Here is a 22,127-nt window from a genome sequence, read left to right on the forward strand (position 1 = left end):
AGCAATTAGTTTAAAAGCCAGATAATAAAGCTTGGTTAATTTGAGAAATGTTCAATCCCAATTTTCTTGCAAATTATGTTCGCCTTTGATCATAGTCTAGTTCAAGAATTAAGATTCGCATACATGACATGGCTGATTTTTCAAAACTAGGTTACGATAAAAACAAATGCGTAACAAAAAAAAAACATTTCCGATGCACCTGTCTCTCACTACGGCAACCACTAAGAGGGGCGCGGCGTTGCCTGCTGCGGATTCCACTCGCTGGACATCAAGAAACGACGGCCAGTCTACGCGCCTACACTTGCCGCTACAAGTTGCACGAGCAGCTTCGCAAGCCGGCCGCAACCCTTTGTAACCGCATTAAGGTCACTTCCACTCAGACGCCACCAATACGCGCGGTGGGCGGCTCCTCGTAGAGGAAAGAGAAAACGTCGACCCACGGTCGCTTTAGAATGTCTTGCGGCGAGGCACCATCACCGGTTCAGGAAATCGCTGTTCCGGCTACCGACACTGCGGCCCTGTCGCATGTCTCTGCCTGTCTCTGCCGCTTCCAACCCGCCGGTGCTTCGGGTGCCTAGGCAAACATTGCTTGGAGTGTGGCTGCGCGCCCGTTAGATAACGGATCGAGGCGCGCAGGGCGGTGGCGGCAGCGTCCTGTTGGCGATCATTGTTCTTTGATCACCGCCAGTGGACAGACCTTTCTCTTGAGCAGCGAACGATTCCTCGTTTGAGACTGCATGTACTAGGCGTGAGACACCATGATTGTTCTGACGGCCCTGGCTGTCGTGTTCCTGGGGGCAGTGTTGTGGTTTCGGCGGCTGTGGTTTTCATCGTTGCTGTTGCACTTGTCCCGTTTCTGGAGTCCAGGACCCGGAGGTGAGCTTGGCTGACGAGCGCATATGCTGGGCGTGTTGTTGTGGAAGAAAGCCCTGTTTTTTTTCTGTCTGTTGTAGATACGGAGAAAAGAGGTTAGGTACACGGGCATTTTTAAACATTATTAGCCCCTATACTGGCCTTGCCGCAGTAATGTCGAGGACGAACTGCCTCATTCTGCATTTCCACACCCACGGAACGTACTTATCGTTCATTCAAGGGGTGTGGCTTAAGCTGTCTTTCATTAAAACCTGAATGCGTTTCTTTTCCTCCGCCTTTGTTATGATCGCTCCAGTTAGGCTCCGATTCATTAGGACGTTCCTGACGGTGGCTGATGCTGTCTTGCCGGATAAGACATGCTTGAAAAGTGGAAAGGTTGAACTGCGTGCGACATAGTCGGATCAAACCTCGCTTCACGAGCACAGCAGCCTCGTGCTCCAAACATTCGGTGGGGCAATCACACGAACAATTTTATCGCGACAGCGCGAACTTGCTCTTTGAAATGGTCGCCGCGAGTGTGATTAACGTAGCACGAGGCGCGCGCGCCAGTTTCCGTTACGTCAAAGTCACATGAATTCAAGTGGCGAATTTATACCATTTCATTAATCATTTCACTAAAGCTTCACTTCAGATATGTTCCGAAACGCGCGTTGGATCAGCATTATTTATTATTTCTTCTGGTGACAAAAAAAGAACACACTTGTCTACTGTGGAAGTAATCCTCGTCAATAATAAAGTGAACACATAACTTTTTTTAAAACGTCCGTTGGGGTTAAACAAATATAGCCTACATAAAGGTATTCAGCAATACTAAACATTCCACAGGAAGACCCATTGTTATTTATCAAGTTCATACATTTGGAATAATGCATCATGAGCTGTCGTCTATATAAGAAACTACTGTTTCCTTTCATATTGATAACGACCTAATTGATTGGTAGTCTGATTGTAAATGCTCATCACGAGTGTATAGTGGGATTCCGTTCCCGCTCGCTTGGCTGAATATAGTTAGAAAGGCATACAGCCTCGAAAATGCGGAATCTGCGCACAGCCGTACAAGCTCCATTGGCAATGCCTGGATTTTCACCTCGGTCGGTTGCAGCTGTTGCAGTCTGCTTCCTCAGGAAAAGGTAAAACAGCTGAATAGCTGTTCTTGTTTGACTGAAATGACCGCGTTTGCACATTTGCCTGCAACATGGCAGGACGGAAGCGAGATTAGATACCCATATTGCTTAGGCAAGTGCCACAACAAATAGCACAACAGTTTCGCTTAGAAATGATTTCGCCTCTTTTTCATCGCGCACACTCACGTCCGAAGCAGTGTGACGGGCTTTGTGTTTTCTTTTCCCGTGTTTCTTTCTTTTTTGTCAGTGAACCCCCATGTTCACCTTCATTTATTCCGAAAATTGCATAATATGTCTTTCAACGTCTCGCGTTTTGTTCACCATGGTTCTTTATTATAATACACCTAGTACGAAGTAAAATACTCGTCTGAAATTGCCCCTGCGTTTTTTTACCGTTCTCCACGAATCGACAATGGCTCTCAGTGGTGACGGCTGCACGTGCGCAAGACAGACATTTCCGACAAAACCTTTAAACCGTGAATACTATCGCAAAGCACTAAGTCATTGCTTAAATTGAAGGCTTCCTTCCCGGGTACCTACGTGTAAATAAAGAAACGGCCAAATCATTCGGCTTTGGGTACACTTAAGTGATATTGATCAAGATTATTTATTATGCACAAAACAAGAAAATATGCCAACGTTTTGGTGCAGATGTTTACTTACGCCGCCTCTTTTCTAGAAAGAGCGTTAAAAATTGAAGGAGTTAAGTAACTGAACAATTAAAATTGACTGTTCACTCAGAAATGCATGAAAGGATATCAGAATTGTGCAGTTGGCAGCTACTGATATTCTTTAAGTAAAGCAAATGGATCTATTATGCACTGTTCGGAAATATGTGCTTCTAACTCAGAGTCATACTTTCGCAAAAGCACGCGTAAAGGTTATAACAGTTTCACGTTACTTGCTAACTCATGTATCACATTTTTTTTATACGCTCTAAAAGATGAGGTCGACAGCAATGCGAAACCTCGTTTCGATGGCGCGTAACGCGTTTGTATATATTGAACTTCCTGTTTTTTAGACAGTTGAGTTTTTGTCAAATATTGTTCAAACTCTGAGGCCATAAAGAAAGTCCTCCTTAGAATAGTCTATAACGAAATCGAATACTATCGAAATCATGTACGTGGTTGTCTATGGATAGCACATCCTCTTTTCTGAGTAGGCAAGTTGTAGCTGGTGCCGACCTAAATATTTGCCCCTATAGGTTTTCGACTCATCCAGCAGTTACGTCAGATTTCTCAGTATTCTCTAGCGTGACCGTCCTTATCCCACGACAAAAGGGTCGTGGAGAGCTCCTTTATCAGAGAGCGCGTGTGTTTGGGACCGCTACTCAAAGCATGCCGTCGCGTGCCGCGTTATCGTGTATCCTCTGCGTCGGTTGCATGCTCTTATCATTTACTGTTCTCGTGCTGTCATTTCGATCAGCGCTGTGGCATATTGCTCTACGAGGATGCAAGGTGCTTATTGGTTGAAGCGACATGACGGGACAACATTTTGTCTCCGTTGGCAACGATGCATGTGCGCAGTCTCATGTGGCTACTTTCTTTGCTTGCAGCGGTGATCCCAATTGACGGATTTGCGTCATTTGTCATAATTGTTGGTCTATGCGGTTTCCATATCCCATTCGGTCCTTAATTACGTTCAACTGTCGTTAAATGCGTGAAATTTGCATATTTTAATGCGGAGATGCTGGAGACTCCACAGAAACCAAGTCAAGGTGGAATGAGAATGACTCTGCATTTTATAGAGACCCATCATAATTACATAGTAGATAAATATTAATATATTGTACAGTCAGTCAGGCTTCGTTTCTTCATTAAAATGTAGAAACACCCACTTAAATTATACGCACAGGTTAATTATTGGCTGCCAGCATTACAATAACGAGAAAAATATTTTGCAATAAGTACCGAAACGTCCCGCTCCAAGCGTCCCGTCAAAGACGGTTGTGCCTTCACCAAAGCGGTCGTCTGAAGCGATACATTTCACTCAGAAGTGAAATACGCGCACTTTTGGAAACTAGAATGTTTAATTTACTGAAAGTTCAATGTTCGTTGTCTATTCCTAGCAACCACTGCGCAGTAATGGCAAAAATAAGTCGCGTTCACAAACGTGTGCGTCGGGACTAAAGAGGATATCGACAAGAAGGTATAAGTCAGAAATTATTTTGTTTGAAAAGCTGTCAGCGGCGCAAAAGTATTTCTACGTTTGTTCACGCAGTAGAATTTCTCGCGTACAAGCTTGCCATGCGGGAGCTCATCGGGAGAAATTTAGATGCATAAAAGCATGTGGCACTACTATTTCTCTGCGTGGAATATTCTACGACTAGGTACCGCGCTTTTGACCCCATCATCCCTTACTCTGAAACGTACCATGCTTCCTGCCGTGCTAGGTCTATTGGATGAAATACCAGCAGCAGCGCATTGTCGGTCTGTTTTCATACTGCATCAAAATTTTACTTTATGTGATAAATGTCCCATGAACAAAAGGCAAGACCTAGCAAGCATGCTCTCTTGACACGTGCCGAAAGAAACGGTGCCTAAAAGCAGGACAATAGCGAACGTCACAGGAACTCTGATGTTGGCTGCTGTTGTACTGTTCTCAGGAGCTGTTTCGCCGCCCAGCTATGTACCATACCTAGATATACATACATAGATATTGCTACATGCGTGTTGTATTGGATTGCTTGAACGAGGCGCGTGGGCACCACCACTCGAGAAACGAGGAGGAAGAACGAACAGGGCTCGCGCTGTGAATGTAAGCGGTGCAACCACTGTTGTAGATATAACCTGTAAATAGTTGTTCGGCTTACTGACTCGTCCTTTGCGTAACATTGTGGTGAAGGTGGAACGTTCTCCGTCATCGCCACGGAGCTGCGAAACGGCCGCACCATCGTGCGACCGCTTTCATCGGAAGCCATGGCTTCCGATGAAAACCATTTCGTCGCCACCTACACCAGCGGCGCCAACCACAACGTACGTTACGGTTCCTAGTCTCCATGGGATATACTCCGCCCAAAATGAAGTTGACGTCGACAACTGGCTGAGCATGTAGGAACGCGTTAGCAAAAGCTACCGCTGGGATCCTGCCATCATGCTTTCCAATGTGATCTTTTACCTGAACGGGACACCGCGTGTCTGGTTTCTCAGCCGTGAGATCGAGCTCTCCAGCTGGAACATTTTGAAAGAGCGGCTTTTCCAAAGACCGATGGTCATTAAGGGTTACGTACTGGATTCCAAGGGAAGGCAAGCGTAGCAGTGGGCGGCAGAAAGTTAGGTAGGTGGTTGAGATTAAGATGTTTGCAGGGACAACATCGCCACAATTAGTACATGACCTGGGTAGTGGGACAAGTATGGGAGAGGTCTTTGCCCTGCAGTGGGCGTAACCATGCGGATGGTGATGACAATGATGAATCGGCTTTAGACGGGCGTTGTCCACACAGGACGCTACGCTTTTGCTTAAGAGAGCAATTTTTGATCACCCTACTCGCGACGTGAGAGGGATCCTCGCACTGGACCTCTCCAAGCCTTTCCACAGGGTCGCGCGTGAAGAAATCCTCACAGAGATTTCCTCTCTTAACCTGGGTCAGCGGTGTAATAATTACACCAGATTTTCCTCGCGGATCGCAAGGCACAACTCCGACTAGGCACGGTCACGGAAGGACCCTACGAACTAGGCACAGGCGGCACCCCGCAGGGCTCGGTCCTCTCCCCACTCTGATTCAATATAGCCACGCACAAGCTCTCCTCGCTGCAATCCCGAACGTGGTCACGTCATTTATGCGGACGATATCACGATCTGGGCGCCGGGCGAATCGCTAGCCATGCTCAACAGTCGTTACAAAGCGCGTTGGATGCTACCAGAGAAATTCTTTCAATCGCGGGCCTTGAACCCTCCTCCGCGAAATCAGAGCTACTGTTATACCTCCAGTCCAGACGAGGGGTCAGAAACCTTGCGCCTCTAGAAACTTGGCCGAGCGAAATTTGAGCTAAAGATGGGCATCCCATACCGAGGATGAACTCGGTCAAGATTCTACGTCTCCTTATTGATGCCAAGGGCTGTAACTCGATGGCCCTCAACAGGCTCACCGGACAGGCTAGTAATATCCTAAGTCTTGTAGCCCACGTCTCAAAGCGATGAGGCGGTATCAAATAGTACAATTTGCTCATAGCTTATCAGATATTCTTCCTGAGTCATGTTGTCTACATCGCGCCGTACTTTAATTGGGGTACACGGAAAACGTCAAGCTAGGCTCCCTAATCAGGACACTCCTCAAGCGCGTGCTCGGCCTTCCGGAGTCCACAAACACTGAGAAGCTGCTGGAGCTAGGACTCTCCAACCCCATTGATGATATAATGAAAGCTCACACAGCGCCTCAAATAATGAGACTTTCATCCACTAATCCAGGCAGCAAGATTTTAGAAGAAGCGGGAGTCCATCCCGACATGAACCGGCGACCAAAGTAAGCTTTACCCGGGAAACCACAACTCGCATCATAGTTGACCCCGTCCCGCGAAACATTCACCCAGTGCATAACGAGGGTAGAAGATTTGCGAGAGCCAAGTCCATCTTTAAACAGATTAATCAGCAGAAACTAATGCCCTCTTTGTCGATGCTGCCAGAGATGTCAGTGGAGATAAGTTCGCTGTCTCGGTGCTAGACGTCGGGGGCCACCTGGTCAATGCAGCCTTTGTTTACACAAAGTTCGCCCATGTGGCGGAAGAAACGGCGACCGCTCTGGCTTTTCACAGCTCAAAAGTTCCGGCTATCGTCTTCTTAAACTCGCGCACGGCGGTTAGATCCGTCTCGCCCGCTCTCGTATCTGTACAGGCGAACAGTATTGTGAATAAAGCACTTCAAAGGGCTAAGGAGGGCAGCGAAGGAGGATACCACATCTCATGGTTTCCAGTCTACCTTGGTAGCTCCATAAATCCGCTTGGATGTAATCCTAACAAGCAGGCCAACCAAAGAGCGCGCGATTTCACGTACCGTGCTGTCGCGGGTGCCAAGCTTGGAACGAGGTCAACATCCACAAATATCCATTATGCACTTTCCACCAAATTGCTTCCAATTATCGACCGCGCAGGAGGACATTTCTACCCCCTCACAGCAAATTGAACAAACCTCAGGCTAGCACACTCAGACTTCTGCAAGCCCGTTCGCAACCCTGTCTTCGGTCCCTTAACAGGATAGATCCTGACCAATCACAGTCGTGCCCCAAATGTGGCCATGACTCATGCTCTTTTGAACACATGCTCTGGCTGTGCCCTCCCTTTAACGTCTCTTTACCACCTATCCCGAAAGAACAATGGTAGGAATGTCTCAAGAGCAGCAATCTCCACATTCAACTCCAGGCTGTCCAGAGGGCCCAGGACGTTGCGGCGGGACTTCATCTCCCGGTCCCATCGTGGGCGGAGCCACCGACTTGATCTTCGGGAGCCTTCGGCTTTGGCTCCCCAAGATCTGAGTCCCTCATGACTGAAATAAAGTCCTTGTCATGTCATTTCCTGCCCTAGACTGAAATACATTTTTTCACTTGTTCGTTTTTATTGCGGTGTCAAGCGCAGTCAATTGATTATGTGTCAAATCCAGCTTGGTATTAATGGATGTTCCTTTTTATACATATTTTAAAGTATTTTTCTGTGTCTGTTGTTCTTCCCCTTTCAGTATCTTCTAATGTCTGTTCAGTTAAAAAGGGCACAAATCGATGCTTACTGGCAGCCCTCTGTTGTGTGTGTTGCTCTTCGGTGTGTCCCGTCAAAATACTGCCGAATCCAACATCTAGTGTACGATGGCAACCCACCCAGTCTTCAAGCTTAGCAAGGTTGTAGCAGGGAGCAACACAATGAATTAAGAGGCACAAACGCTAAAAAAAGAAAAGAAGAAATACACGCTAGTGAACTAGATTTATTCTGAGATCTGAACCTAAATATAAATTCAGGGGTCCATGAATATTGGATATTCATTCATTGTTGCAATCCAGGCTCAAGAGAACCCCTGTCTCAATAATATTCTCCATCTACACGAGGCCTCTAAGCCTCTGTAAAGCAACTGGCTAGGTGAACTCCGGCATAAAGGTTCATTCCAGCTGTTATGTTTGCCTTGCGATACGCACGCATTTCCTCACCACGGTATAATTGCTCAGCATCTGTGCTGATAAATTCTAAATGCTGTGCGCGTATGCCGCAAAGCACGAATCAGGACTGATTGGGGAAGAAATTATCGCTGTTGTTTTGCCACACGTAGAGTATTATTGTATCATGCGCACGTGTCTGATCGTGACTGCCTTCATAAATTCTAATCTTCTAGCATTCGTTTTCACACGTCGACATTTTTTTAAGAAAAGTTTTTCGATATGCCGCATCAGTTCAAGTTGAGAGCAGCTGATGGTGCCACGTTTTATTTGTTTTGATTACGCCGTCCATGTCGGCAAGAACGCCGACACCGACAGAAGTGTTGTATAAATGTTGTGAGCGTTTTAAATCAAATTATGTTTTCATACGAATGTTCTTATTTTTGTTGAGAATGGTTTATACTGCAATAATCATGTATCCATGTCCTTCTTGTCATGGTCCCACATGAGATCCGCAATATTGTGAAGCAAATAAACAAACGAGTTTTACGCTCATCACATTCCTGAATACGTCAATGATAAACATGTGACGTCGCTTTGCCGGAAGGCGAAAACTAAATTTTCTTTCGATACCCATCTTTTTTTTTCGTAATACGTCGAGCGGACCGCGAATAGTTGTGATAATTTCCCAACAAATTAGCAAATTGTGTGGTCCCGCGGAGTACGAGGATAAAAGAAAGCAACCGACACTTTGGGGCGTAGAAACGAATAATTGTTGGCTTAGATTCAATACATTTATCAAGTACTTAACACGTTGGAGAAGCACATAACGAGCCGTATGCCATAGCCAAATCTCTTGAGACCTTGTGTACGTTGTGTTGTAAGCCCCTTGTACGGGCGGCGTCTGCCTTAAACAAATTTGTAATTTTGCACGTGTAGTCTGTGCAGTTGGCTTGCAAAATGATGTGCGGTGTCGTTCTCACTAAGCGCAACCACGTTCTTATCGTTGAACCACACAACAGTTATACTATGCTCTCCAATGACGAAAAAGGCTGCCGTGGTCAAGAGCTATTTCTGCAGCGAGAGGCGGCTGTCAGGGCGCGCATTCCTCAACGTTCTGCAGAAAGCGGCCGCGAGGTGGCCTACAATGCGGCGCCTCCACAAGCTGCGCACGAGGCGTATTACAGCGATGTTAGCACCGAAAACAACTGCAACTTCAAGAAAACATTTTTCGTATTCTCCGTCTCAGTCACCTCTTCATGGTATTATCGAAGACGTCACTGAACTGGCAGCAACCGCACGGCTGAGTTGAGCACTGTTAAACACGACACTAGGGCTAGTTAGTCGATTGTGCCAGGCTGAGACATTACTAAACGAAGGAAAAAAGAAGGACTAGATAAGATATCACAATTTTTTGTACGTATATTTCTTTTTCATATCTGGCAGTGAGTTATCTGTTGTGGTGGAAAAGTCGCAAAAACAGTTGCGCAGTTGCCCAGACGCTTTCCCAGGTTGTTTTCAAGTCTTTTTCGCTGCAAGAAGAATGCACTAGCCCAGCGACAAGGCTTTATTGTGTCGCCTTTGAAAAGCTCGGACATTCCTTTTTCAAACAAACAAAAATAACGTAACCTGATTACTTCGCATTGAAAAAACACGGCGAGCCTCCCTTCCGAGTCCCTTTGAACACGTCTGGTGCAATACGCAAACAAAACCTTCGCGCGACAAAATGCATAAAAGGTGCATTAAGCAGAGGGAAATGTATAAGCGTGAAAAACGATAAACGCACTGACGCTATGGAGGCCACCATAGTGCGTTACAGCCGGCACTGTAAAAAGCTACGCGATGCGTCAATAATCTCCAGCAAACTGAGCAGTGCGACGTTATAGTGTCGGTAGCGTCCCGCGAGTATTTGCTCTTTCCATCTACAGAATGCTGCGCACCTGATGATTTGCTGCAACAATTGAAATACGGCGGCGTGTAATCGCTTTCCTACCGGAAAATTTCGTCACCTTTGCTCGCCAATGTAGGGCACGATAACCGTATCTAGAGGAGGTGAATGTTTCGCCAAACGGGCAATTGTTCACAGTGGGCTTACCGCAGTTGTGTTTGCGACAAATGATTACGGCCAAACAGTGAGTCATTTCCAGCGTCTCCTGCTTTCTTTCAAGGCCAGACGTTGAGTTTTTATTGTTTAAAGAATTGACTCGTGCCACGTATCACAATTTTGACTCAGTGACGGGTGCTATGTGTTACAAATCGCAATATGCAAAACTGTATCACAAGTGCAGATAATTTGTGTGACCTTTCGCAATAGCAACGAAATTCACAGTAAAGCCGATTGCGGTAGAGAAGTTGTCCTAATAATTTTCAATACCATGAATACAGCGACACATCGTAAAGCTTTCGCGCGTGCGACCGAGATTACCTTCATTTTGTGCAAATTTGAACTGGGTGTCGCATTTTGTTCACCTAAGCCACTGAGTAAAAACATGCGTATAACGTGTGTAAGCGTTTTCGAGTGGTGCAATCAGTAATTTACTGTAAATGACGTAATAATTCTACATCCTTTACACTATTCTCGCCAGGTCACCCCTAAAATAATACTTCTCTGAGTCGTTGCCACTGACAGTTCTTCGAGAAAGGGGACGATACGTCTTACGTTCGTCGTTTAACGCCTCAAAATGTGGCGAAAATTGGTACCGCATAATTACCAAGAAATCTCCTAATTAACCATTAAACATTAAGCTCTGGCTGCACCAAATGCCTATCCCGGCCGCCTGCTGTTTCCACCGACTACGAAGTCCGTATAGTGCTCACCTCTCTCAGGACAGTAAGAAACACTATCAGCGCGGTATAACGCTTTTAAGTATTCCAGACTTTACTTCGAAAACCCGTAAATAACCGACACATATTGAAGTGTGCATGTGAACAAGCCGTATAGTGCCCCAATTATCGCTACATTCGAACTCGTTGTAAAATACATTTATTCCAGGTCACCGGGCACATATTTACGGCGTTTGTAAGTCACACATGCAACGCTCTGGAGAACTGCACTGAATAATTTAATAGAAAGGACCCAATTATTTGATCACGATGAACGAAAGAGAACAATTTAAAAGCGGGAGGGAACCTTTCTACAAGTGGACTTGCCTTTTTCAAGGCGGCATATAACTTCCTCGGCACAGTATATATACGTAGTGTTCTAATGGAGAGAGGAAGTCAGGTACAAGTACAGACACGCATACTCCTCTGCCGACAGACAGTTACTACGTTGGTCTTTATCCCACTTTCACCTCTTTCCGATAAGAATCTCCTTGGGCACTTTAACCCCATCTCCCCTTCAGAAGAACCCTGGTTATACAGGTTGTGTCACATAAATTGAGCCAAAGTTTTAAAAATGAAAGACACTCCGGACGCGACTTGAACTAAATGCATAATGCTGGCACTGGCTTAGAGTGACTCGGGCTAATTTTATTTTCCCCTTTAATAAACTTTTTAAGTATTCACTACAGACAAGTGTGATACGCAAAGTTGTGGAGCACCTTGAGAAACCTCTCAACAAATTGTTTCCAAGACGTTATATCTCACGTGGTCCTTTTTTCAGCGTTCCGAAGAAAGCCCGCGAAATATAAAAAAAAACTACGTGACGGGGCGCTTTCACACTGTTATTGTGCTGGTATCAAGCATGCGCTAGATGAACAAGGTCCGCAGTGGCGAGACTGGCCCGTGACAGGACGTTATGCCTGGTGTATATAGTCGGATACAACTTTAGCAAAAAGGGGGCGTTTACTCCTCCGAGGCGGATGCACACGAACATCCACCAATGGGCGCGCACTCTAGACCGACGTCATGCTCCGGACGGCCGGTGACCCCGCCGTCGCAGAAGATGGCCGCCCGGGCTGCGAACTGGGCCAAGTCGCGTCAGCTGTGCGCGTCAACGCCTCGTCACAGTGAATTCCCGAACTGTTTGTGATTGTCTATCATGCCGGAAATATTACTGCGAGCTTACGATGCGGCATTTGTGCCGCGTGCGTTTATTCCAAGCCGTGATCCGGCGAAGAAACATTGCAGCGAGCATCGCTGACGCTGCACTACGCTTTGCCTAAAAACAGGATCCCACGGCGACCGCTGCAAACACACACCCTACCTGTTTGTTCCATGTCTGTTTTATTTCGCTCCCGAGTGAAGTTACGACGAGAAAAGTTTGCCAAAGCCTGGTGCCTACTGTCAGCCGCGGGTGTGTTCGTGTACTGTGTCGCTGCGTTTCTCGTCGTCGGACGGGGTGAAGTGATGGAGCAAAACCATTCTCAGGAGAAATGGGAAAAGCATGCGCGCCTGAAGCAAACCTACGAGCCTCTCAACAGAAAATATTTGCAAGAGAAGCCTCCAACGCAAAGATTTGTTGCCGTCAACTGAGCGTGAACGATCGTTTTCAGCAGTAAGATGGCCGAGCGTCTAACGGCGGTGCTCGTGCGTTGTGTGGCCCCGTCGATTCATTGCTTTCCACCAGTGCTCACCGCGCGCGCAAGCTATAGAATGCGTGCTGTGGCACAGTCACGCATAAGTTGTGTCGCCCGCGCTCGATATGGTTTCTCACAACATAGCTTCGCGCTGCTTTTCGATTCTTGTGATATGTTGCAATTAAAAATTCCCAAGACACTGTTAAGAGAACGGTTAAAAAAAAACACACGAGAAGGTCGGCACAGCAGCTTGTGAACCCGCTCCTATAATACCTCTACCCGGGTCTGTTTGTATATGTGTGTATGTTTTCTTGCGTTTGTCAATTTTCTTTTATTTCCCACATTTCTTTATATTTGAGTTTTTCTTAGTTTTCGCGTTTGTGTGCCTGATTCCATGCATGTTTGCGCATACTCTTATTTCTGTCCTTCTGTTTTATATTAGCATTTGTTTTCGCTAGTTTTTTTTCAGCAAAGTCTTTACACATTTTCATTAACGAATCTCATTCAAAGCACTGACTCTTGTACACTGCAGGGCTGGCCTCTTCCATCTCATTAAAACCTTTCTCACTGGTGTACCTCGTCTTCTCAACCTGCCTACTCGCTGTGTTTTCTGTCCTTGCTTCTTGTGTTGTTGCTTCAATGTGATTAACCAACTTGCTCAAAACAAATTTTGATCGCCTATGAAAACAGAAAGGTTTAGAGATACATTTTCTTAAAAGCGTCATGTGGGTTGCACAGCAACTTTGCCTCTTACCTCTGTTCATGTTTATGCATCAGTACATGTGGCAGCTCGCCAGAAGTGCACATGAAAGGCTGCATATTGCGAAGCAACATCTTTCTATGCTGTTGCATTTTTCATGCATTCAGTCTTAGTAAACAGACGGTTTCGCTGCCCATCACATATGATGGTAAGAGTTTTCAACACGAATAACATTGTGCAGTGGGGAGTCATTTCCTGCCTGACGCTTTCATCATTGCAAAGACATATTTCAGTGAATGGAGCCCAGCGAGGCAATGCACTGAGAGCTTTTGCAACTTTCACCATTTATTACTTTATTTATTCGCAAAATTTGCCTAGGCCAGGTAACCAAAATAAGCAATGCCACCACATGAATGTGTTTTTGCATGCAAGCTGCCAACAGTGCCTGTCATTTTCGCGTTGATTGCTGCTGTTTCACCAACAGTGGCGACAGCTTGACTGCGCTTTGACGTGCAGACTGCTAATGGTGCCTTTCAAGCGTGCCCTCGACTGCTGCTATTAATAGTTACACGAATGAGTATTTGGGGCCTAAGTAAGCTAATGATGTTTGATAATTGTTCTTATTCGCAAAATTTGCCTGGGCCAGGTAACCAAATAAGCATTATTCATCTCAACCGGCTGGAAAAAAACAATAGGGGCAGCACAACTGCACGCAAAGCACAATATGCTTTGGCGTGCAGGCTGCTAAGAGTGGCTGTCACTTTCACGTTGACTACTGCGTTTTCGTATCAAGCTGGACAGTGGCTGCCCGAATGAGCATTTTGGGCCTCACATAGTTATTCAGGGTTAATAACTGTATTTGCATTAAGATTTTCCAGCATTTCAGCACGTTTCCATGCCAAATCTTATATTGAGCACGATCTGTGCAGGACGATGCTTTTTTCAGAATTGGGCTTCCATTAAAAGAAATATGTCACCAAATGAACTGCTTATTTATTTGAGAGGTCACGGGAGAATGCTTGGCTGCTGCAAACCCACCGGCAAAATTTTGGTAGCCCTAATAAGGGCTGTTCTTTTGTTAATAAGAAGCTGTTATGCTTCATCGAGTGGCTCAATGCCGGATAGCTCGCAGTCGGAGTCGCTTTCTTCACTGTCATCTTCACCCACTTGGATGATGATGAGTTGCATACGGTCACTTCCAGACGTATCAAGCCTGAACTTTACCTCCAGGTCCATCACGTGGTGAATGTTCTTCCTCCAGTCTTCTGCCGTTACGTGCTTGATTTTTTCTCTCAAGACGTCTTCGACTGTGGACAGCTTGAAGTCTCCGTTGTCCGCAGCGATGCCATTTTTCACCTTTGGCCACACGAGCTCGATAGGACTAAATTCGCGGTGGTACGGTGGCAGCCTGAGTACAATGCATCCAGCCCTTTCAGTTGCATTGTCTACGATGTAGCTCAGGAAGCCTGGCCAACTCAAGCAGCTGCTTTCTAACCATACTTTCGCTGTAGGTGATGGTTTTGCTTTTGAGCCACTCCTGTATTTTTTCCTTCTTCCAAGCTGTCATCGGCAATTTCTCTTCTCTCCGGGAATGGTAAGGTGCATTGTCCAAAACAATGACGCTACCAGCAGGCAACTTCTGTAGAACGTCATTAAACCATCCCTGGAAGCGATTGTCGTCCATTTCATTGTGGTAGTTGCCTGTTTTTTGGCCATGGAATCTATCTAAGCAGCCGTCGATGAAGCCATCCTCGCTGCCGATGTGCGTCACAATCAGGCGCTGGCCTTTTCCAGAAGGTTGTTTCAGACACGTCGACAGGCCATTTGCCCGAGCGCATAGGCGCCTGCGTTACTGCACCACGATCTCTGTCCACACGATTGACCCTATGTGTCCCGCCGTCACCCATGTCTCGTCTAGGAAAAAGATCTTTCAGCCTTCTGCCTGTAGCGCTCCACGTCAAGAAGGTAGCGATTCCACCATTCAGACATGTCATCCCGGTCCATAAGCATTGAATTGCGGCTCTTCTTCTCATGCTTGAATCAGATATCGACAAGCTGTGGCCGGCAGGAGGTCTGGACCCCACTTCACGCAGAGTCTGAGACGAGGAGAGCTTTCTCGGCGAAGAATTCTTTAAACAATGTTTACATGTTGTGGTCGTTATCAGGAGAGAGACCAACAGAGCAGCTGCACGCTGCTTAAATAACACCCCTCAGTCCCCAGATTCCCCAGACAGCCCCTAAGGACGAAACAAGGTCAAGAGAAAGGGTCCGGGTAGCCTCCATGGTCCTAACGCCGCTCTCGGTGGCCGGTGCTTCCTCGAACCGCGCTGCGGCGTCGGGCCGATCTGGCGGTCGGTCAGAATGGTGCGCCGGGGAAGTTTTATAGCCCGCATAGGACAAAGGGAACCAACTGCAAGGCACGAGGTCGTAACGCAGCCCTCGTTTGGAAACCGTCCCAAACACAGCGGGAGTCGTTCATGGTGCGGGCGCCGCCAGACAAAGGAGGGGAGGGGGGGGGGGGCGGGGTTGCATTGCTGCCGGCACGGGGAGGGGCCAAATAGCACTCCGTGACCCGATGGCCGCTTCAGTCGTGGACGCCGCGCAGCCGCGAGGAAACCCGAGTCGTGCACGTAGTCGTGTGCCCGAAGCAGGCACCATGCGGGGATGAATGCTACCTCCACGGTAGACGCACCATAGCACTGGCATTCCGTCAGGCAAATCCCAGGGCACAAACATAACACCATATACGCTTCGGGAAATCGTTAGTGATCTTCACGACCGCGTCGCTATCTCGTTGCGGCGAAAGAAATCGTGCACACGACCTCGGCGCGCACAACGTGTAATACTTCGTGCTGCGTCTTTTCTCCGCATTTCGTGGGCGCTTGCGCGACGGCGTCGATAGTTTGCCACCCGAAATATGCGAAGGTTTGACCTCCCTCCTCACATTGAACACTGTGCTTTCGCTGACACCGAGCCTCTTGAGTTTGTAATGGTTGTGATAAATGCATTGTTTTATATAAGTACTTGTTCAATATCAACTGATTCATTTGAAGCTCGGAACAGGAGTAGTATATTTGCTGTGTACATGTAAACAAGCGCAAATGCCATGCAGAGCTGCGCTTTCTACTTTCGTCACTTGCAATCAAGCTAAAGAGCAGACGACGGGCAGTGTTGTGGAAGGCACGGGGTTATTTTTCTGTCGCGATCCGGCATATGCTGTAGCACGTGAGAGCTCTACTAAACCAGTCATCAAAATACAAGAGTTTTTATTTATACCGAGAATTGCGCGTTTCCGAAGCACGATTTTTTAATAGGGATTATTTTAGTCGCGGAATCTATCGGACGTCGCACTTCGGTCATCTGGGCGGGGCCTCCCCTTTTTTCTAAAGTTGTATCCGACTATAGATATCTAGGCATTCGGCTAGCTCTTATCGCATGACCTTGCAAATGCATGCTGCTGGCCGAGCGTTGCCGACCTCCTTCCTCTTGCCTTCCCCGTGCTTCCTGTGGTACTTTCATTTAGTTTATTTAACAGGGAGGGCCGGGCTAGTTGGTGGTCGATATTGGAATGCATCATGTAACCGCGCAAACGACAACTGACGGAGCATGAAACACACAGGACAGGCCTGTCCTGTGTGTTTCCTTCTCCGAGGGCTGTCGTTTGCGTGGTTACATGATGTATTCCAACATTTAGTTTAAAACTGCCTCAAGTATAGACTGCTGCCACGATTCCTCCAGCGAGGACAATGGCAGAACTTCGCACCCCCTTTTTATTACGCCTGAAAATAACAAAGACAAGCCTATTTACTACCTACCCCAAGAATTAGTAATAAATAGGGAAAAGTGAAACTTCGGACCTGCCATTACACCTCGCACGTGCCCCACTTGCATCAAATGAGAACTTGGTGTCACGTTTGCTTCTCCTAAGATGCCGGGTGATAGTGCGTCTAGTGGATGTAAAATGCTTTAGAGCACTTGCGTAACTAATTTACTGTAGATAATGTAATTAGGCATGAAATTTTGCACGCTCATTACATGTCACGAGCTATTTCAGACAATAAATAATTTTTTGTCAAGTCACCCGTCATACATAGCACAATTGTAATCCCTGAGCTGAATTACTCAGAGGCGCACATTCCATGAGTGAAAAGTCGAAATATATAATCAGGTCGAGAACACAATTTCGATATGTATTTACCCCATCATTTTACGCAATTAATTGCAATCAATGAATTGTAGCCGGTGAGGTGGCAGAGCGTTTTTTTAAGCTAGTATTAAGGATAACCCTAGCTCCGAGAAATGCTTTTCTAAGGTGTCCGCCGAGTGCGTTGTAGTTCCAGTTATTTCTTCGCTTCCATAGGTTAAACATGCCGTTGGTAAATGGGACAACACTGCATTATTGTCGCAAGCCTGACTGCGCACATCTCAAAAGCGATGCATTTCTCAGAAGTCCTTCCACGCCTTCAGAAGGTAGTAACTTCTTGGAGCCTCTGGCGTTGCAGAGCGTGGCAGCCGCATCGTGATGTTGATGACACTAGGAGCGTCAACGGCGTGCGGGGTTATAAAAGCCACGTTTCCTTAGCGCTCCCTGCCGGTGTTTCCTGGCCGTGGTTGCTCACTCGGTGCTGCTGCTCTCTTGCCGGATAGCTGATAATTAAAAAAAAAAGAATTGATTTTGTGCCAGATGACGGTATCAAACCTTGGCACCTTCGCCGAACGTCCTGACACTCCAATCATTTATTCATTGTTTCTCACGCAACAAAAAAATATATCACGGACAACTGAACGAGTGTTCTTAGACTGCTTGAAGTGGGGTGATTCTCTGGGAAATCATACAGAGAACTCTGAAAAGAAAGTAAGAGTCATCATCCGTTATTTCACGGTTGACAACGAGGAGGGCTTGCCTTTGACCTAGTTATGCTCGTGGGCCTGCACAGCACGTGGAGAAATTGTACGCATGTTCTCAATGCAGATATTGAGGCGATACCTGTTCACGAATATTTTCGCGAACCTGTCTCATTTGGTTGAAGTACAGAAGGCGCCGACGTATGTACTGGAGTGGGTTTCCAGGTATGAAGTTTTATTACGAATGCCGAAATACTGGTCACACGTAGTGTGCAAAAGCTGATGATTCTGCGTAATATGCTCTTGTTGTCTTCTCTTGACCGTGTAAGCTCTCTGAGACGCGAAGCAATAAAGAAAAACAAAGATGGACGACCAATGAACCCATACTTCTATCGTTCGAACTTGCTTTTTGAAGTGATCGCCACGTGTTGATTATGATGATGATTTCCATACTACGGCACATACCCACGATGGGAGATTAGCTCAGAAGAGGGCACTTTATGTAGCAATAAATGAAGAAATGCCAGTCATTATAAGAGTTGTCAGGTTGCGTAGCACGGGCGCGTGAGAGCACATCCGTTCCTTCACGCGAATGACGCAGGTATGAAATGGGAAATTTTATAGCAGTTTATTAAGCAATAAAAAAAGCTTCTCTTCACATAGTTTCTAAAACGCGCGTTCGATCTGCACGTGGTTTCCTTTTTACCCAGAGTGGATGGGTGGATGGGCCAAGAAGGGAGAAAGCAGGAGCCATTTACATGCTGGGGCAAGTTGCCTGGCATCGCATTCCCTCCCAGCTTCCTTCCTGAATTGTTAACGCGCCCAGCAGCGTACGCACATGTTTTTGCGTACACGCACGCTGTCATCTCGGTAGTCATCGTCAAGGGTAGAAATGTGAGGTCATGAGCATGCGTCCCTGCATAGATACTTCAACTGATTCCTGGTGTAACCGGGATGATTTAAGGCGCTGATCTGCAATTACAGGTGACAGGCGTAACGTTTATCCTGCAAGTTTGCTTTCATTTCATGGTTTCATTTGTGCAGTAACATTTGCCGTGTTATAAGGCATGTGCCGTAGATAAAAAGTGCTCGCGATGCCTGTTTCTTCCTAGTAATCGAAACGAGGGGGGGGGCTGCTTGGTTTGTATCCATAGCTGGGTCACCAAGTGTAGCGCGAATGCGTCTAAATGGACCAGAGAATTAAAGAAACAAACACCAGTTGAATCCGTAGAACACTATGCGTGCGCGAGCGTCTCTGGGCGACGCGTATCTAGGTTCCATTTCGTCCGTGCTTCCAAGTCTTCAAATAACGTGACATCAATTTTACTTCAACTATATCTCGCAGAAAGCATACGGCGCAAAAACTTTTCCCCTCGTTGGACGACTTGATGAATGTTTACGTTGAAATAGAATAGTTGGAAACGACGATAGCAATGGCGAGAAATGTGTGAACGCCGCGGGGAATCGTGCTGTGAGGGAAGTTGTGCTACACATTTTCACCCGTTTAGTCTGAACGAATAGCTCACGGTCTGAGGCTCGAAATTCACCAAGGTTCTTTCGAGAATCATTTGGTTCAAGAGCCTTTCGCGATTGCTAAAGGGCGTATGCATAGAGGAGAAGGCCAAAGGAACTGAATGCCGTGTAGCACTCGTGCAGCAGTCACGGCTTCGCATTCCTCCCTCCTCCTCTCTAACTGAAAGCAGGTTCACTTCCCAGCGCGGCCCCCGTATTCCGATTTGGCCGCAATGCAAGAACACTCGTGCACCGAACTTTCGGTCCAGGTTACATCCCTAGCTGCTCAAAATAAATCCGCAGGCCTGTACTTCGGCGTCTCTCAGTGACCACGTGTTGCTGTGGCACGTTACAAACTCTGTACATCAGTATCATCGCTTTCACCATTAGCTTCGAGTAGCCGTCGTTATTGACTTTAACTGTTAGGGATTCCTGTTTCAAGAAACCGCACAGAAGTCAACTAATAGCTATGGGCAACATTACAGGTGCCTCCTGTAAGCATCTGGCCTCTCGTTTTGCTTATTTGATATGTTTTTTTTTTCTTTGGGTGGTAATGCTCAGACAACCAGGTCTTTGCCGAAAAAAGAAACAAGAAATCCGAAGGGCACTGCGACAGAGACCACGAATAGCTCGAGGGGCCAGGCAAAAATACAGACGTGTATGCGCACGTCCTCAGACGGCGATAGACATTAGCTTCCATCCCAAATGGCCGCTTTTTTTTTCTTTTTTTGCATTTCCATGTTCTTTTATATGAGGTGATTAGTGGTCATGCACCGAGCGAGCGTGCCACCGAAACCTTCTCCGCTTTTCCGTCCTGCATTGAAAGGAGGCTCAAGGGAATCTGTCCAGCGCGTGAATCGCTGATGGCACAACAATGACCGCCGCTTCAATGGCGCTGTCCCGAAGGCTGTGGCGCCATTTTTCATGTGACGGAAGTGGCGAGCCTCGCTCTTTCGTGAGGTAGCCTCGCGGGGCCATGCAAGCGAAGTGGCTTGCATTGTGGTTTCGCTCGCGAGGTCTCTAGTGTAAATTTTAAGTGCGTTATCGTAACTTGCAAACCAGGTTTTATTAAGTGGCCTATAAATTTTAATCCGTTAGCCTTACGAGTGTCCAAAAAAATGTATGTTTGTGAAGTCTAGGCAGCCGGTCCCATTGTAGAGGTACAGAGGGTACCCAGTAGAGGTAGAGATACCCAAATGGCCGGGTAGGGCAAAGTAAAGTTTGAAAAATTGCTGCCGAGAGGTGGGTCGAAGATTTCCGGCGCTGACAATCAGGGCAAGAGGGAACGAAGTTCTGAATGTAGCTGCATATACCTCACCAGTAGTACCACTGTAGAAGGCGCTGGTACGTTTTGAAAACTCCCGAGTGTGACACCGTAAATCGGTGCGGAAAGCTGCGCATACATGGGCACGCAGATTGCCAGGTACTGCTAATAACCACTGGCGCCCGTCAGGGTTATGATTGCGTGGATGAAGCAGGTTGTCGCGAATGGCAAAATGGTGAGCTTGGCGACGGCGCGTGTGAGTGGTTGGCTGTGCTGGTGAACCAGAAAGCATTCCTATAAGAGTGGTGATCCTGTGGTCCTTGCGCTCCTATGACGCGATGGTGCTAAGGTCGCGCAAAGAAACGGCAGAGTGGGATAGTGAGAAGCAGGCATTGTTGACAGGCAAAAGATAGCGCGAGAGGGCGTCATCGTCAGAATACTGACGTCCGCTGTGGTACAGCACACGTATAACGTACTCCTGCAGGCGATGTGCCGATCGGCGAGACAGCCTGAGGGATCTTTCAAGGATGACAGCCAACATAGTGCATCGTAGTCCGTGACTACATCAAATGGAGCGCCATACAAATAAGCTTTGAGCATAATGTGAGCCCAGATGATGGCCAGACATTCTTTTTCTGTCACAGCGTAATTGGTCTCAGCTTTCCTAAGCGTACGACTTGCATAAGTCACGACATATTCAGACAACCCCTGTTTGCGCTGGGCAAGAACAGCAGCCAGGCCAACATCGCTAGCATCTATGTGCACCTGGGTAGGGGCCGGCAGGTCGAAGTGGCGTAACTTTGGCTACACGTTAGCAAACGACAGACCTGTGTGGAGGCGTCGTCACACTCGGATGACCCCGAGCCAGTTGCTTCTAAATGCATAAAAGCAACGAATACGCTTCTATAACACTGAAGCTAAAGCGCCGGACAATCTCGATCATCCATGGCTATATATCTCCCAGAGAAAGATTTGATTATGGACACCTCAAACTTGCTCTTGACTCCAGCCAAGGACCTCGTATTATTGTAGGTGACTTCAACGTGCGCCACGATATTAGGGATAGTAGGGTAACAAATATTCGAGGAAGACAACTTCTTGACTTCACAAGCAGCAATGGTCATGACATCCCGAATGACGGCTCACCAACATCTTTTTTCGTGGCACAACGTACAGCAGCTGTCTCGATTTACCTATTGCTTACGATGCCTTTCGTCTTCTGCTGCCTGGTACACAGATGGTGAAACGTATGACAGTGATAACGTACCTACTTACG

At 47.0% G+C, this 22,127-nt stretch overlaps 1 protein-coding gene across 1 annotated transcript in view; it reads left to right on the forward strand.

Moving 5' to 3' along the window:
- Nucleotides 1-622: 622 nt before the first annotated feature.
- The window catches only part of LOC142576617 (rifampicin phosphotransferase-like), a 242,139-nt gene continuing 220,634 nt past the window's right edge, over nucleotides 623-22,127 (forward strand). Inside the window, exon 1 of the mRNA XM_075686819.1 lies at nucleotides 623-876. Within this exon, the coding sequence (XP_075542934.1) occupies nucleotides 759-876 (118 nt within the window). The 5' untranslated portion in view covers nucleotides 623-758. The remainder of the gene's footprint in view (nucleotides 877-22,127) is intronic.

The sequence above is a fragment of the Dermacentor variabilis genome, chromosome 3 (assembly GCF_050947875.1).
Source record: "Dermacentor variabilis isolate Ectoservices chromosome 3, ASM5094787v1, whole genome shotgun sequence".
NCBI classification, from domain to species: domain Eukaryota; kingdom Metazoa; phylum Arthropoda; class Arachnida; order Ixodida; family Ixodidae; genus Dermacentor; species Dermacentor variabilis.